This window comes from Oryx dammah, unplaced genomic scaffold, assembly GCF_014754425.2.
Source record: "Oryx dammah isolate SB20612 unplaced genomic scaffold, SCBI_Odam_1.1 HiC_scaffold_23, whole genome shotgun sequence".
In the NCBI taxonomy this organism is placed as follows: Eukaryota; Metazoa; Chordata; class Mammalia; order Artiodactyla; family Bovidae; genus Oryx; species Oryx dammah.
This window is the reverse complement of record NW_024070207.1, coordinates 60,148,285-60,166,614: the sequence shown is the minus strand read 5'-3', so window position 1 is coordinate 60,166,614 and position 18,330 is coordinate 60,148,285. Positions and strand designations below refer to the sequence as shown.

At 38.1% G+C, this 18,330-nt stretch overlaps 1 protein-coding gene across 1 annotated transcript in view; it reads right to left on the bottom strand.

Annotated features, from left to right (window-relative positions):
* Positions 1–659: 659 nt before the first annotated feature.
* Positions 660–18,330, bottom strand: part of CHM (CHM Rab escort protein) — a 242,408-nt gene continuing 224,737 nt past the window's right edge. Inside the window, exons 14-15 of the mRNA XM_040265616.1 lie at positions 15,858–16,018; positions 660–3,974 (exon numbers count right to left, since the gene is read on the bottom strand). Coding sequence (XP_040121550.1) covers positions 3,783–3,974; positions 15,858–16,018 — 353 coding nt within the window. The 3' untranslated portion in view covers positions 660–3,782. The remainder of the gene's footprint in view (positions 3,975–15,857; positions 16,019–18,330) is intronic.

The following is an 18,330-nucleotide window of genomic DNA, read 5'->3' as shown; positions in this document are numbered from 1 at the left end:
ACTTGTTTAAAAAATTCAATTAACCTTATCTTTTTTAAACTTGATTTATTAATAACACAGATAAATTGCCAGTTTAGAAATAATGATGTTATCTTTTGAATACATCCTGTCTGAGAAGATTTAGAAACTACCTGGAATTCACAGAAAATGTCACTCTGCTATAATCATTTGATTCAAGAACAAATCAGTTCAGTGAATGATTTCTGCATGAAAAGAATATCAACAGTTTCTTATCTGTTGTAAGCTACTGGGGACTCAACCACCACAAAGAAAAACATTTCAGATTCTCATTCATGAAGTAAATAAGAAAAACATTTCAGAGTCTCATACACTAAGTGAGATGGGAAAACAGTTTGCAGGTAGTGTATTGTAATGCCATACCCCATGCCTCAGAACACTGATTTCAAACAGAATGAAGCTTGATGCTGGCATCTAGAACAGTTTGCTAAGTAAATCATACCCATGTATCATTTGATTGCCTTTTTCAAAAGCCTGACACAGTCAGCAGATGCCTAGAAATAAAATCAAATATATAGCTGGAAAATTAACTGAGAGGTTAAATAATAGACCAATATCAACAAATAAATCAATTTCAAGACAATCTTTCATTTCTTGGCATATATACAAAATTTTAATATTAAAAAATAGGATACCACACCTGAAAGGCATTAAAACAGACTTTATTTCCTCTGAAAACTTACTGTTACAGTGTGCAAATTATGAATAACCATATATTCATGCTTTCTGAAATGCACTTAAGAAAATCAGTCAAGAGTTGAGAGAAATTATCCTAATGGCAGTAAATACTTATCTGTAAGAAAATTGCTTTTAAGGATCATTACTATTTAGTGATAAAATTTCAACAAAAAATTTTTTTTGAGGTTTTTAGGACTTTAGACATACTTTGCTTTCTCCAGAACTATAGCTGTGACAGAAGTTAATCATTAGCATGCCCATTATTTTAGGCAGAGGGCTGCCAACCTCAAAAATTACTATTCCAGAAGTTTATCATTAACATGACCATTTTTCTATAAGCAGCTAAGTATAATAGTAGATGGGAAAATTATAACTCAGTTTTCCTGTAGAAAAATATATGTTTATTTTATATATATATATGTATGTTTTTCTGGGCAGGCATACCAACTGGACAAAAATACAGTAGCAACATAGGATTAGTAATCTGTTTTCATACTGATGACTAAACTGAATGGTATTATCACTTTGGCTAATAAGAAGCATGCATAACACATTTTAAAACAGCAATAACAATTCTTTGATAACAGCAATTTTCAAAATTTAAAACTAGCTAATGAAATTTCTGCATCATGTACAAACATCTAAATTTTATTCATATGACTTCATGCTTACGGTTTTACAATAAAACCGAAAGACTTTTCTTTAAAGCTCTGAAAACAAGTATTTGCAGTAAGACAGCTGAAAAGAATGTTCTTAGAATAATTTCTATTTCATTCTGAGGCAAGAGGAAGTATCTAAAGTTTTCTAACACAAAGTTTTAAACAGCTGTGTATTATCTTAATCATCACTAATGATATTCAGGAGCTTTTAAACATTTCAACAGTATTAATAAATAATCCAGAAGAGAAATTCTGATACTGGCTAATGGATGAAATAGGGTACAGTATAGATTGGGCCATGAGACCACAGAATATCTCCTTCATTGTTCAGAGAACTGTAGTAAAGCTATCAGAATTTTTCTAGTTATTCTGGGTCTACCCTGATTGGCTGTTTACATAAGTGTGCATGATGTATCAAGAGGCCTTAACTCTAAGACTATAACAAAGTACAATACTTTAATTGGTGCAGCTTACTGCATTTGTATTCAAACTCAATGCTCTCATATAGTGGAACCTTTTATATTGCTGGTACTGCAGGGCAGGACCAATACCCAGTGCTTATATGTGTCTACTTTGCATTTAGCGCATACCATAGTTGGGTTTCAGGAAATATAATTTAAGACAGATCTGAATCCACATAACAAAGTAGGTTATAATGTAATTCTATTGTCCCTGATTTGTATAACATTATAAAAAGGGAAGAGAGGGATAGAGGGGATTAAAGAGATAGGGGAAAGGCTGTGCAATGGGGAAAGGGGTTAGGAGTAGCCTGAGAGGCTTGGAAGATTTTCCTCTGGATTCAGCTGTATCTGCTGAATTTAAACCCTGCTGGGGGGTTAAAAGGTGAGGCAAGAGCTACATTCTTTCCATTTCTCATGAGTCTGTGACCGTAAAGAGCCGGCTGAAATCTGGAGAGGTCAAAGCCCTGCTACAGCTGAAGAATGTAAGAACTATGTGCTTTCTACTGTAGCCATGGCTCTCTGATCAGCAATACCGGCCAGACGGTGTGACAATACACTTTCAATGAATCTATTTATTCAAATAAGTTGTTAAGTCGAAACTATTGCTCAAAGAAGGTAAACCATCAGAGCTCAGCATTTGGAAAGATTTTAATACAGGCACTCAATGTACCTAGATTTGTTGTCTATTCACAGCCCTTATATTTTTATGTTAAGTGCATATTAGGGTTTATCAATTGTCATATTCTGTTTAGAGTCATTGGAGGTTTCAGGTCTAATTACTAGAAAAGGAATATGAAGAGTTTATAGAATGTTTTCCTTATTAAGATTTAAAACCACAATTCTATATGTTACTATGTTTACTCTTCTATAAGACTATTAAATACTAATTTAAGAAAGATTTTTATTTTAAAAGCTTAATGCAATAAAAACATTATGATTTACTGTGTTGCGGGAAGTGACAGCAAACAATTATTTGCTGCACGAGATCTGATATTCACCCCCAAGTCAATGAGAAAATTCTGAAAGAACTTTTATTTCAGAAAAATCATTCTAAGGATAGCACTGCATATATCTTCAAAATAATTCTTATACAGTAGACATGTAGAGAAACTGAGGTGCAGAAAGTAAACATTTTCCCTAATATCATACTAGGCAATTTGCAAATATCATCATCATATTTGCCTAATAGGTCCATAGACAATCAGGTTAGTGCTCCAGGTACTCAACTAGAAAGAATTTCCAAACACCAAAGAAGCCTATTCAAATCTTTCCTTTCATTTTTCCAGTACTGAGCTTTCATAGACTGTTCAGGACTCAAATACAAATACTATTAACATTTAAAAAAAAACACTGAGTAAGGGACTCATGCCTTGCTTGTAAAAGTGTCTACTTTAATATAGTATCTTCAATTCTCTTCAAGATAGAGAACAAAACAAACCTCTATTTCAAAGATAGGCTCCTGCTTGGATTACGACACTTTAATTTTTTTCAGCTACATATACTCATATACTTTCATCATTTGTGTCACAATGCTCACACCCATAAAGAAAATATAACTCAAATAATCAAAGTAAATTTTTGAGCCAATTCAAAATATGTGGCTTTCAAGCAAAGTGGCAGGCAAAAGCTGTCCTACTACCACAGAATTACTAACAAGGCATAGGATCACTTTCATAAACATAGCTGTATTTCTGGGAATCAATCTACTTTATAATTTTTATCTGCTAATTCCACAGGTTTGGTATCTTAAAGCAGGCAAGTCAATGTGCTTTACAAAGTGTTTTGTGGTCTTAGAATGTCCTCTTTAAGGAAAATCCTCTTTTGGATATCTTTTATTGTTTCTCTTGTAATTCTGCATGTTAACTGGCTGCTGTTTTGTAACATTTTTCAAACAGTTCTTCCATCAAGAAGACTCTCAGGCTAGGAGGATTTTCCACAGTGTGGTATCCAGTTTGGCATATACTCATTACTTAGAGGGCTCCTCTGGGTTTTTCAGATTTGAGCTTTCTTTGGGAGTCTCTGAGCTGGCCTCTGGTAAGGCACTGGATTCTGAAGCCTCTGGTTGTAAAGTGTCTCCATCAAGGATAATGTCTTCAGGATTCGGTGGGGGAGGACAGAAGTCTTCGTTGGGGCAGATTTGTTGGAAAAGTGCTTCAGCCTGGCCAGGGAAGAAAGGGCACAATAGTTTTTGAACACTAACTTAAAATATATGAACCTTTTTGGAACAATTTAAAAAATGAAGTATCACTCTTATAATCATTAAGTTACAGAACTTTATACAGCATACATAACCTTCTAAAATCTGCTTTCAGAACTCAAATACATTCATTCAGACCCACCCTTCAAGTATATCAGTACTTGATCAGGTGCCTAGTCAAGACTTTAAGGTCGTTTATTCTATGTGTCAACAGAAATAAAATTTCTTTTAATATTCTTTAAATAATTTCTTAATAGAGCTTATCTGTGATATCTGTAGTCGAATTTAGCATATACCAATTTTAACAACTGTTCAAATCAAGAACATTGTTCATTGTTCACCTACTTGCTTTTCTAGTTTTCTTCCCTCTGCTTTGAGGAGTATTACATAATCTAAGACTATGGACTCTGAATAGAAAACCATGCCAAATGCAGCAGTGATGTGATCTAGGGAATGTTTAATTAGCATCTGAGCCTTGCTCTCTTTGTCTACAGCATAGAAGAGAGTAAGCTTCTTTATATGGTAACTGTTATCACTGTTATTAATAATAACAGAAATTAAAATGTCAAGATTTAAGCTGAGCTTAGTCTGACAGGGTAAGAGAATAAGAAAGTAAACGTGATCTTAATTAAAAACAACAAACACATACACACATACAAGAAAGTAAATGTGGCAAGTAGCATTGTTATTCTATTCTAAACATATTCCTAGTTTTATTTACATGAATATACTTCTTTGTTAGATAGGGGTCCCTGCCAAGTTAGGTAGCTTGCATGCTACCCTACTAGTAAAAGAAAGTCATTAAAGGGTTTTAAGATATATGCTTGTTTTGCTTTAAAGTTTACAATGTCTGTCTGTAGCACTTCAACCCTCTGTCCTAATGTACACACAAGGTCATCCATTAGGCCAGGAGTTGACAACTACAGCCCACAGGCCAGATCCAGCCTGTTGTCTGTTTTAATAAATAAAGTTTTATTGGAACACACTCTTATTTATCTATCTATAGCTGCTTTTGCATTGCAATGGTGGAGTCAAGCAGCTGCAAAATACATTATATGGGTTGCAAAATCAAAACTATTTGCTAGATGGCCATCTATAATTGCATACTTCTGCATCCAGTAAATAGAACAGTTTCTTTCCTTCTTAAGTAAAATTCAAGGGTATACTTTTGGACCTGCCATGAAGATATTAGGAAGAGGTGGCAAGAATACACAGAAGAACTGTACAAAAAAGATCTTCACGACCAAGATAATCATGATGCTGTGATCACTCACCTAGAGCCAGACATTCTGGAATGAGAAGTCAAGTGGGCCTTAGGAAGCATCACTATGAACAACCCTAGTGGAGGTGATGGAATTCCAGTGGAGCTATTTCACATCCTGAAAGATGATGCTGTGAAACTGCTGTACTCAATATGCCAGCAAATTGGGAAAACTCAGCAGTGGCCACAGGACTGGAAAAGGTCAGTTTTCATTCCAATCCCAAAGAAAGGCAATGCCAAAGAATGCTCAAACTACCACACAATTGCACTCATCTCACATGCTAGTAAAGTAATGCTCAAAATTCTCCAAGCCAGGCTTCAGCAATACATGCACCGTGAACTTCCAGATGTCCAAGCTGGTTTTAGAAAAGGCAGAGGAACCAGAGATCAAATTGCCAACATCCACTGGATCATCAAAAAAGCAAGAGAGTTCTGTAAAAACATCTATTTCTGCTTTATGGACTATGCCTAAGCCTTTGACTGTGTGGATCCCAATAAACTGTGGAAAATTCTTCAAGAGATGGGAATACCAGACCACCTGACCTGCCTCTTGAGAAATCTGTTTGCAGGTCAGGAAGCAACAGTTAGAACTGGACATGGAACAACAGACTCTATCCAAATAGGAAAAGGAGTATGTCAAGGCTGTATATTGTCACCCTTCTTATTTAACTTATATGCAGAGTACATCATGAGAAACGCTGGGCTGGAAGAAGCACAAGCTGGAAGCAAGATTTCCAGGAGAAATATCAATAACCTCAGATATGCAGATGACACCACTCTTATGGCAGAAAGTGAAGAGGAACTAAAAAGCCTCTTGTTGAAAGTGAAAGAGGAGAGTGAAAAAGTTGGCTTAAAGTCAACATTCAGAAAACTAAGACCATGGCATTTGGTCCCATCACTTCATGGGAAATAATGGGGAAATGGTGAAAACAGTGTCAGATTTTTTTTGGGCTTCAAAAGTACTGCAGATGGTGACTGCAGCCAAGAAATTAAAAGATGCTTCCTCCTTGGAAGGAAACTTATGACCAACCTAGATAGCATATTTAAAAGCAGAGAGATTACTTTGCCAACAAAGGTCCGTGTAGTCAAGGCTATGATTTTTCCAGTGGTTATGTATGGATGTGAGAGTTGGACTGTGAAGAAGGCTGAGCGCCGAAGAATTGATGCTTTTGAACTGTGGTATTGGAGAAGACTCTTGAGAGTCCCTTGGACTGCAAGGAGATCCAACTAGTCCATCCTAAAGGAGATCAGTCCTGGGTGTTCACTGGAAGGACTGATGCTAAAGCTGAAACTCTAATACTTTGGCCACCTTATGTGAAGAGTTGACTCAGTGGAAAAGACCCTGATGCTGGGAGGGATAGGGGGCAGGAGGAGAAGGGGACGACAGAGGATGAGATGGCTGGATGGCATCACTGACTCGATGGACATGAGTTTGAGTGAACCTCGGGAGTTGGTGATGGACAGGGAGGCCTGGCCTGCTGTTATTCATGGGGTTGCAACGAGTCACACACGACTGAGCGACTGAACTGAACTGAACTGAATAGGATAAAAATCCAAGATGATTATGGCGAACAAAACTCTTCAGGCCTATCTTCTCTGTTCTCATTATCTTCTAGTTCACCTCATCTCTTCCTCTCAGACTTTTTGCTACACACTATTACCTGTTTGTTGGAGGCTTCAACAGTACGTGAACCATCAAGTTCCAGATGTTCAAGTAGGATTTAGAAAAGGCAGAGGAACCAGCGATCAAATTGCCAACATCCGCTGGATCATGGAAAAAGCAAGAGTTCCAGAAAAACATCTATTTCTGCTTTATTGACTATGCCCAAGCCTTTGACTTTGTGCATCACAATAAACTGTGGAAAATTCTTCAAGGGATGGGAATACCAGACCACCTGATCTGCCTCTTGAGAAATCTCTATGCAGGTCAGGAAGCAACAGTTAGAACTGGACATGGAACAACAGACTGGTTCCAAATAGGAAAAGGAGTACGTCAAGGCTGTATATTGTCACCCTGCTTATTTAACTTATATGCAGAGTACATCATGAGAAACACTGGGCTAGAGGAAGCACAAGCTGGAATCAAGATTACTGGGAGAAATATCAATAACCTCAGCTATGCAGATGACACCACCCTTACGGCAGAAAGTGAAGAAGAACTAAAGAGTCTCTTGATGAAAGTGAAAGAAGAGAGTGAAAAAGTTGGCTTAAAACTCAATATTCAGAAAACTAAGATCATGGCATCTGGTCCCATCAATTCATGGGAAATAGATGGGGAAACAGTGGAAACAGTGACAAACTTTACTTTTTGGGCTCCAAAATCACTGCAGATAGTGACTACAGCCATGAAATTAAAAGATGCTTACTCCTTGGAAGAAAAGGTATGACCAACCCAGACATCATATTAAAAAGCAGAGACACTACTTTGTCAACAACGGTCCATCTAGTCAAAGCTATGGTTTTTTCAGTAGTCATGTATGGATGTGAAAATTGGGACTATAAAGAAAGCTGAGTGCCAAAGAATTGATGCTTTTGAATTGTGGTGTTGGAAAAGATTCTTGAGGGTCCCTTGGATTGCAAGGAGATCCAACCAGTCCATCCTAGAGGAAAACAGTCTTGAATATTCACTTGTAGGACTTATGCTGAAGAAGCTCCAATACTTTGGTCACCTGATACAAAGAATGGACTCACTGGAAAAGACCCTGATGCTGGGAAAGATTGAAGGTGGGAGGAGAAGGGGATGACAGAGGATGAGATGGCTGGATGGCATCACCAACTCAATGGACATGAGTTTGAATAAACTCTGGGAGTTGGTGCTGGACAAGGAGCCCTGGTGTGTTGCAATCCATGGGGTCAGAAAGAGTCGGACACAACAGAGTGACTGAACTGACTGACTGACTTCTTAAACTATGATGTTTACAGCCTAGGCTGGTGAAAATAATATATGGAATGTTTCAATTTGATTGTCTTCCATTTGGATGAAGAATTGCTATTCATCTTTTATATCTTTCTGTGTAAGGTTCTCTGACTCCTAGATAGGACTTGTGCCTCCTCTATATTACCTTTATACTTTCAATATCGTTCTTCTTCTTGTTTTTTAAATCTATTCTTTTATTTGTTTATGGCCTCACCATAGAGCATGTAGGATGGTTCTTGAACCAGGGATTGAACCTGCACTCCCTGCATTGGAAATCCAGTCTTAACCACTGGACCATCAGAGAAGTCCCAATATCATTCTTTTATTGCATATACCAAACTGCAATGTCATTTGTTTCTATGTTTTTCTCCTTTCAGTTCAGTTCAGTTCAGTTCAGCTGCTCAGTCGTGTCCGACTTTTTGTGACCCGATTAATTGCAGCACACCAGACCTCCCTGTCCGTCACCAGCTCCCGGAGTTCACCCAAACTCATGTCCACTGAGTCGGTGATGTGATCCAGCCATCTCATCCTCTGTCATCCCTTTCTCCTCCTGCCCCCAATCCCTCCCAGCATCAAAGTCTTTTCTAGTGAGTCAACTCTTCACATGAGGTGGCCAAAGTATTTTCTCCTTTACTAGACAGTGATTCACCCAGGAATGATGACTAGGTTTTAATTAACTCTGAATCCTTAGTGCCAGGCATGGAATAGAATCTCTCTCTCTATGTATATATATATATATGATGTATGCATATGTATGTACATATACGTAATGTATGTTGTAATATTTATATCCAACATCTCTACAATACAGTTTACACACACATACACACACACGTAGCTATACATGTAAGTTCAGTTCAGTTCAGTCGCTCAGTCATTTCCGACTCTTTGCGACCCCATGAATCGCAGCATGCCAGGCCTCCCTGTCCATCATCATCACCTGGAGTTCACTCAGACTCACATCCATCGAGTCTGTGATGCCATCCAGCCATCTCATCCTCGGTCGTCCCCTTCTCCTCCTGCCCCCAATCCCTCCCAGCATCAGAGTCTTTTCCAATGAGTCAACTCTTCGCATGAGGTGGCCAAAGTACTGGAGCTTCAGCTTTAGCATCATTCCTTCCAAAGAAATCCCAGGGTTGATCTCCTTCAGAATGGACTGGTTGGATCTCCTTGCAGTCCAAGGATATATATAAATGGAAGAATTTTAGAAACGGTATATTGTGCAAATATTGAATATAAATACTATAATTATTATTACTCTTTCTTTTACTTCTACTCCAGTTCCTCTGTATCTTACACCTTGTCTCTCTTTTGCCACCTCTCTATAGGATAGATTCCCCTGAACCCCAATTTTCGGGGCTGGATCCCTCTCAATCTGTTTCTGTATATTCCTGTCATGAACAACGTGTGTCCTAAGACTGCCAACCAACTGCAGGTTTTGCTGTCCTGCCCTTATTTGTACTCTACCGGATGTGGAAATCCCCCTTTAGCCCATCTGCCACTGGCCCCTGCTGTTGCCAATTTCCCAAGGCCAGACTCCGGCCTTTCCCAAGTCTCTCCTCTCTTTCCAACTGCTGGAACATTTTAGCACCATCACTTTCTGGAAGGTCTTTCTGGAAGCTTCTTGGTGTGTTTCATTTCATTTGCCAACTAAGCCACAGTTCTGAGAGTTATACAAAGAGGTTGGTTCAGAGTACTTAATTGTCAACTTTTAATCTTCATCCTTTTAAAACCAGAAGTAAGCTTAAAGGGTAAAGGCTTTCATGTAGTTAAAATAATTTAAAAAGGCTAATTATATTGTGACTAAGTTTCCTTATACTGGGAAGTACAGAGAAAAAAAGCTGAGGTGATAGAAACAAAGTCTGATGCTGTAAAGAGCAATATTGCACAGGAACCTGGAATGTCAGGTCCATGAATCAAGGCAAATTGGAAGTGGTCAAACAGGAGATGGCAAGAGTGAACATTGACATTCTAGGAATCAGCGAACTAAAATGGACTGGAATGGGTGAATTTAACTCAGATGACCTTATATCTACTACTGTGGGTAGGAATCCCTCAGGAGAAATGGAGTAGCCATCATGGTCAACAAAAGAGTCTGAAATGCAGTACTTGGATGCAATCTCAAAAACAACAATGATCTCTGTTCGTTTCAAGGCAAACTATTCAATATCACCGTAATACAAGTCTATGCCCCAACCAGTAATGCTGAAGAAGATGAAGTTGAATGGTTCTATGAAGACCTACAAGAACTTGTAGAACTACACCGAAAAAAGATGTCCTTTTCATTATCGGGGACTGGAATGCAAAAGTAGGAAGTCAAGAAACACCTGGAGTAACAGGCAAATTTGGCCTTGGAATGCGGAATGAAGCAGGGCAAAGACTAATAGAGTTTTGCCAAGAAAATGCACTGGTCATAGCAAACACCCTCTTCCAACAACACAAGAGAAGACTCTACACATGGACATCACCAGATGGTCAACACCGAAATCAGATTGATTATATTCTTTGCAGCCAAAGATGGAGAAGCTCTATACAGTCAACAAAAACAAGACTGAGAGCTGACTGTGGCTCAGATCATGAACTCCTTATTGCCAAATTCAGACTTAAATTGAAGAAAGTAGGGAAAACTGCTAGACCATTTAGGTATGACCTAAATCAAATCCCTTATGATTATACAGTGGAAGTGAGAAATAGATTTAAGGGCCTAGATCTGATAGATAGAGTGCCTGATGAACTATGGAATGAGGTTCATGACATTGTACAGGAGACAGGGATCAAGACGATCCCCATGGAAAAGAAATGCAAAAAAAAGCAAAATGGCTGTCTGGGGAACCCTTACAAATAAGAGAAAAGAAGAGAAGCGAAAAGCAAAGGAGAAAAGGAAAGATATAAGCATCTGAATGCAGAGTTCCAAAGAATAGCAGGAAGAGATAAGAAAGTCTTCTTCAGAGATCAAAGCAAAGAAATAGAGGAAAAGAACAGAATGGGAAAGACTAGAGATCTCTTCAAGAAAATTAGAGATACCAAGGGAACACTTCATGCAAAGATGGGCTCGATAAAGGACAGAAATGGTATGGACCTAACAGAAGCAGAAGATATTAAGAAGAGGTGGCAAGAATACACAGAACGGTACAAAAAAGATCTTCACGACCTAAGATAATCACGATGGTGTGATCACTCATCTAGAGCCAGACATCCTGGAATGTGAAATCAAGTGGGCCTTAGAAAGCATCACTATGAACAAAGCTACTGGAGGTGATGGAATTCCAGTTGAGTTGTTTAAAATCCTGAAAGATGATGCTGTGAAAGTGCTGCACTCAATATGCCAGCAAATTTGGAAAGCTCAGCAGTGGCCACAGGACTGGAAAAGGTCAGTTTTCATTCCAATCCCAAAGAAAAGCAATGCCAAAAAATGCTCAAACTACTGAACAATTGCACTTATCTCACACTCTAGTAAAGTAATGCTCAAAATTTTCCAAGCCAGGCTTCAGCAATATGTGAACCGTGAACTTCCTGATGTTTAAGCTGGTTTTAGAAAAGGCAGAGGAACCAGAGATCAAATTGCCAACATCCGCTGGATCCTGGAAAAAGCAAGAGAGTTCCAGAAAAACATCTATTTCTGCTTTACTGACTATGCCAAAGCCTTTGACTGTGTGGATCACAATAAACTGTGGAAAATTCTGAAAGAGATGGGAATACCAGACCACCTGACCTGCCTCTTGAGAAATCTGTTTGCAGGTCAGGAAGCAACAGTTAGAACTGGACATGGAACAACAGACTGGTTCCAAATAGGAAAAGGAGTACGTCAAGGCTGTATATTGTCACCCTTCTTATTTAACTTATATGCAGAGTACATCATGAGAAATGCTGGGCTAGAGGAAGCACAAGCTGGAATCAAGATTGCTGGGAGAAATATCAATAACCTCAGATATGCAGATGACACTACCCTTATGGCAGAAAGTGAAGAGGAACTAAAAAGCCTCTTGTTGAAAGTCAAAGAGGAGAGTGGAAAAGCTGGCTTAAAACTCAACATTCAGAAAACTAAGATAATGGCATCTGGTCCCATCAATTCATGGCAAATAGATGGGGAAACAGTGGAAACAGTGGCTGACTTTATTTTTCTAGGCTCCAAAATCACTGCAGATGGTGATTGCAGCCATGAAATTAAAAGACGCTTACTCCTTGGAAGAAAAGTTATGACCAACCTAGACAGCATATTCAAAAGCAGAGACATTACTTTGCCGACTAAGGTCCGTGTAGTCAAGGCTATGGCTTTTCCAGTGGTCATGTATGGATGTAGTGGGAGTTGGACTGTGAAGAAGGCTGAGTGCCTAAGAATTGATGCTTTTCAACTGTCGTGTTGGAGAAGGTTCTTGAGAGTTCCTTGGACTGCAAGGAGATCCAATCAGTCCATTCTAAAGGAGATCAGCCCTGGGATTTCTTTGGAAGGAATGATGCTAAAGCTGAAACTCCAGTACTTTGGCCACCTCATGCGAGAGTTGACTCACTGGAAAAGACTGATGCTGGGAGAGATTGTGGGCAGGAGGAGAAGGGGACAACAGATAATGAGATGGCTGGATGGCATCACGGACTCGATGGACGTGAGTCTGAGTGAACTCCGGGAGTTGGTGATGGACAGGGAGGCCTGGCGTGCTGGGATTCATGGGGTTGCAAAGAGTCTGACATGACTGAGCGACTGAACTGAACTGAACTGAATGTTTACTTAACATTGTGTCTGTTAGTCATTAAGTCATGTCCAATTCTTTGTGACCCCATGGACTATAGCCCACCAGGCTTCTATGTCTATGGGATATTCCAGATAAGAATACTGGAGTGGATTGCCATTCCCTTCTCCAGAATATCTTCCTGACCCAGTGATCAAACCTTGGTCTCCTGCATTGTAGGCAGATTCTTTACCATTTGAGCTACAAGGAAGTCTAAAAACAGAAATATTTTGTCAATCTAGCAGTTTAATGTATTTAGGATGCATCTACATTAACAAGATCAAAGTACTGTACACTACAAGTGTGTACTAGCAGTGGGGTCCAACAGACCTGAGGTTAAATCTTGGATTAAAATTTACCAGCTATGTGATCTTTGGCCAAGTTATTTAGCCTCTTTGGGCTTTAATTTCCTCATCTGTAAAATGGGGATGCAACAGATACTTACCTCATAGGGTTGTTGTGAGGACTAAATAAGATAATACATATATCAGATGCTTAAGACAGTGCTTGGCATATAGAAAATGCACAGTAAGTGAAAGCTTCAGGAAATATGACACCTAAAATTGCCCTCTCCCTCAATAGCTTGAGAAAGTAAATGCCACTGCACTATGTGAGCAACTTGACAGTTCTTACAACCAAGAAAGTTCATCTTCAACTTACAAATTATGTACCAAAAGTCATAAGCAATTTGCTGATCTCTCCATATAAACAACGTTCTAATGGTGGTTATACTACCAGTCCAGCATCAGCCAATTTAACCCATTTCATACTTGGAATATAATACAGAGTATAGCACTATTTAACTATTGTTCCCAAGGCAGTGGCAGCTCAAAGGCAATGGGGAGACCTGAAAGAGGAGTGAGCTATCACTGCCTTGGGAGTATAGACCAGTAGGGACTACAGACCAGTCTATTTATCATATGCGTGGGTAAATGAAACATTCCTCATATAAGAAAAGAAGTATCTATGTGAGGTTCAGAAAAAAAAAAATAGAACACAGACCACAAAACTAGCAAGTCACAGAAAGAATTACATAATTGGGAATGTCTTGGTATGCTCCTGCATACAACTTTAACTTGTGAGTATCAAACACAGATTACTTCTTATTTTTAATGTCTTCAAATCATAGCTTCAAATGAACACAAGGGAGACAGGTCTATGTTATTCAACATCTATACATTTACAAATAAGAACAGCAGATGCAAATTTGACAAACAGTAAAATGAAGCATTTTACTTAAAAAAAGGAAAATGGAAATCTCCAAGTGCTTATGTTCCTACATGGACAAAACTTAGGTGATATTCTGAGAGTTTTATAGACAATTTGGAAGACAGGAGTCATCAATTAGCATTTGGGATGAACACAGTGTAATATACTAGAATTAGAACACAGTTTATCTGAATAAACTGGCTATTTTTAAAAGTTATTATTGATGCCCTTTAACATAGGCATTATAATATTTTTCCTAAAACTTATTTGAGGTTAAAAGCTATATAACAAATATAAGCTTACTTATAATTAATAGCATATAATAATTAGCACCCGAAGTAGCATTATTGTTTTCTTCTGTGGTAACACTGTACTCAAGTCTATCTTCTTGGGAAGCAAATTAACTCATGATAAAATTATCCTTTAATTATAATTTCTAGCTTACAGCTTAGATCACATTAGCATTTGTATACTAAGTCCTTATTTAAGGCCTTTCATTTTGGTTAAAAAACATTAAAGTTTACTGATAAATAAAGTTATCTGGCTGATAACTTGTTGGTAATTTCTGCTTGGGAAAAAATGGAACATCAAAGCAAAAACGACCTGGTCATTTTAAGCCATAAATATAGATACTGAACTATTCTGGGTTCCTATTAAACTAACAGAACAAAAAATGGATGAGAGATGTGACTTCCTGTTTCTGTTTCTTATCATTGACTAAATATGATTATCCTGGATTACCATTAGACTCTGAGGATTAAAAACAAAGAATCTGGCAAACAACTGTAAATGTATGGGTCATGGCCTTGCTGCTATGCTGAAAAATTAAAGGCTCAAAGAAGCCATTTGTTCCTATAAGATCCTTGCTACTAGTGGGAATGAAATTTCCACCTGTAGTCTCAGAAAAATGTTAAATTATCCATTTATTGATTCAACAGATAGATGTACTAACTATATGCTGAAAAGGTTAGACTTATGCCTCAAAAACAGTATTTTCTGCTCTTCTCTTTTGGTAAAGTGCAGAAAAGTATATTTGTACATGCATATGAATTTTCAGCTTAGTAGAGTCTTAATTCACTTTTGGCATTTTGTGTCACCTACCTTGTACCTTTATAGCCCTGCCCAGGAGTGCTGTCACAAATTCAACCTTGATTTAACATATTCCTCAGCAGTTATTATAGTAGCTTTGGGACACCAGCTTGTGTCAAAACATTAAAGGAATCATGTTCACTGTGAAAAACTGTATGTTCTTTTCCATGATAAGAATGTGCCTTAAAAATGCCATTTGAAAAATACATCTTGTTTACCTTACCAGTTACACGCCTTTTGAAATGACTCAAGTTTAAAGAGGAAAAAAGTTCATGCATTTCAAAATACACTGATAGACCACAATTTAAATTAGAAGCAATGTCTCTTTAGAATATTGGCATTATAAATTCATTTTCTGGATATGTATTTCTAAGATCTTCTATCCTTATCCCCACAATAGAACTCATAAACAATCTCTTATATTTCATCATTATATTCAAGACCAGGACAATATTTAATACTACATTTAAAATATATTTAATGCGGCTTTGTTGTTCAGAGAGAAAATGTTTAGGAGCAAATTACAGAGATGGTATTAAATGAGAGAGATGCTTTTTTAGTCCACCTCTCAGAGGAAAAAACAATTCACTTTCCCTACCACACCAACTTCTTAATCTAAAACTGAGAAAGACCAACAGCCTTACCTGTTTGACTGCATTATCATTTCCTAAAGCACAGTCTGGGCCAGAGCAGACATAAACGTTTGATGGTAAATCATTATAAGAGTTCCTGCTGACATCTGAAGAATCTCTCATATTGAAGTAAAGACCCCAAAGAAGTCTTGGCTTTTCAATTTCTTCATTTTCTAAATGTAAACATAAATTTTATGTATATCTAATGTACAGTATACCTCTCAATTACTATAATATGTAGCCAATTACTAACAAAGTCATAACTATACATTATAGTAAATCAGAGCTTTGTATTTCAACAAAAGTATCTGCATACACATACTCTAATACATGTATATGATATTTCAAGCAATGATGGCTTTTCAACCTAAGACAAGTTAGATTTAAAAATTATTTTGATTATAAGTAAGTTACTTAAATTTAACTCCAATACATTTTCTTGGACTTTTCTTATTTCTCATCACCAGTATCAAAGTGCTTATGATCATATTCATCTTTAAATTATGCCAGTGAAGAAAGAAGTTAACATAAACTGATTATCTTATGTTTCACATGGATAAACCAACTTCAAATATTATAAAGTCAATACTATACATAGGATTATGAGAAGACAAGAATAGAAAAATCTATAGACAGCGAGTACAGAAATTCCATGCAAGTCCAGTGGTTAAGACTTGGTGCTTTCACTGCTGTGGCCGAGGTTCAATTCCCAGTTGGGGAACTAAGATCCGATAAGCATATGGCACTTAACTAATAAAGAAAAAAATATGAAGTAGATTACAGTTACCTTCAGTTGGGGAGGAACTGAGGGAAAGTACAGGTTAATGGCCCCAAAAAACAGTGGAAACAGTGTCAGACTTTATTTTTTGGAGCTTCAAAATCAGTGCACATGGTGAATGCAGCCATGAAATTAAAAGATGCTTACTCCTTGGAAGGAAAGTTATGACCAACCTAGATAGCATATTAAAAACCAGAGACATTACTTTGCCAATAAAGGTCCATATAGTCAAGGCTATGGTTTTTCTAGTGGTCACGTAAGGAAGTAAGAGTTGGACTGTGAAGAAGGCTGAGCACTGAAGAATTGATGCTTTTGAACTGTGGTGTTGGAGAAGACTCTTGAGAGTCCCTTGGACTGCAAGGAGATCCAACCAGTCCATCCTAAAGGAGATCAGTCCTGGGTGTTTATTGGAAGGACTGATGTTGAAGCTGAAACTCCAATACTTTGGCCACCTGATGCAAAAGTTGACTCATTGGAAAAGACCGTGACGCTGGGAGATTGAGGGAAGGAGGAGAAGGGGACGACAGAGGATGAGATGGCTGCATGGCATCACCAACTCGATGGACATGAGTTTGGGTAAACTCCGGGAGTTGGTGATGGACAGGGAGGCCTGGCGTGCTGCGATTCACGGGGTTGCAGAGAGTCGGACACAATTGAGCGACTGAACTGAACAGGTTAATGGCATTGTACAAGAGAGAGGAGTCAAGACCATCCCCAAGAAAAAGAAATGCAGAAAAGCAAAATGGCTGTCTAGGAGGCCTTACAAATAGTTGTGAAAAGAAGTGAAGTGAAAAGCAAAGTAGAAAACAAAGATATACCCATTTGAATGCAGAGTTCCAAAGAACAGCAAGGAGAGATAAGAAAGCCTTCTTCAGCAATCAATGCAAAGAAATAGAGGAAAACAATAGAATGGGAAAGACTAGAGATCTCTTCAAGAAAATTAGAGACACCAAGGGAACATTTCATGCAAAGATGGGCTCGATAAAGGACAGAAATGGTATGGACCTAACAGAAGCAGAAGATATTAAGAAGAGGTGGAAAGAATATACAGAAGAACTGTACAAAAAAGATCTTCAAGACCCAGATAATTATGATGGTGTGATCACTCACACTCACCTAAAGCCAGACATCCTAGAATGTGAAGTCCAGTGGGCCTGAGGAAGCATCACTATGAACAAAGCTAGTGGAGGTGATGGAATTCCAATTGAACTATTTCAAATCCTAAAAGATGATGCTGTGAAAATGCTGCACTCAATATGCCAGCAAATTGGGAAAACTCAGCAGTGGCCACAGGACTGGAAAAGGCCAGCTTTCATTCCAATCCCAAAGAAAGGCAAAGCCAAAGAATGCTCAAACTACTGCACAAATGCACTCATCTCACATGCTAGTAAAGTAATTCTCAAAATTCTCCAAGCCAGGCTTCAGCAATACGTGAACTGTAAACTTCCCAATGTTAATGCTGGTTTTAGAAAAGGCAGAGGAACCAGAGATCAAATTCCCAACATCCGGTGGATCACTGAAGAAGCAAGAGAGTTCCAGAAAAAATATCTATTTCTGCTTTATGGACTATGCCAAAGCCTTTGACTGTGTGGATCACAATAAACTGTGTACAATTCTGAAAGAGATGGGAATACCAGACCACCTGACCTGCCTCTTGAGAAACCTATATGCAGGTCAGGAAGCAACAGTTAGAACTGGACATGGAAC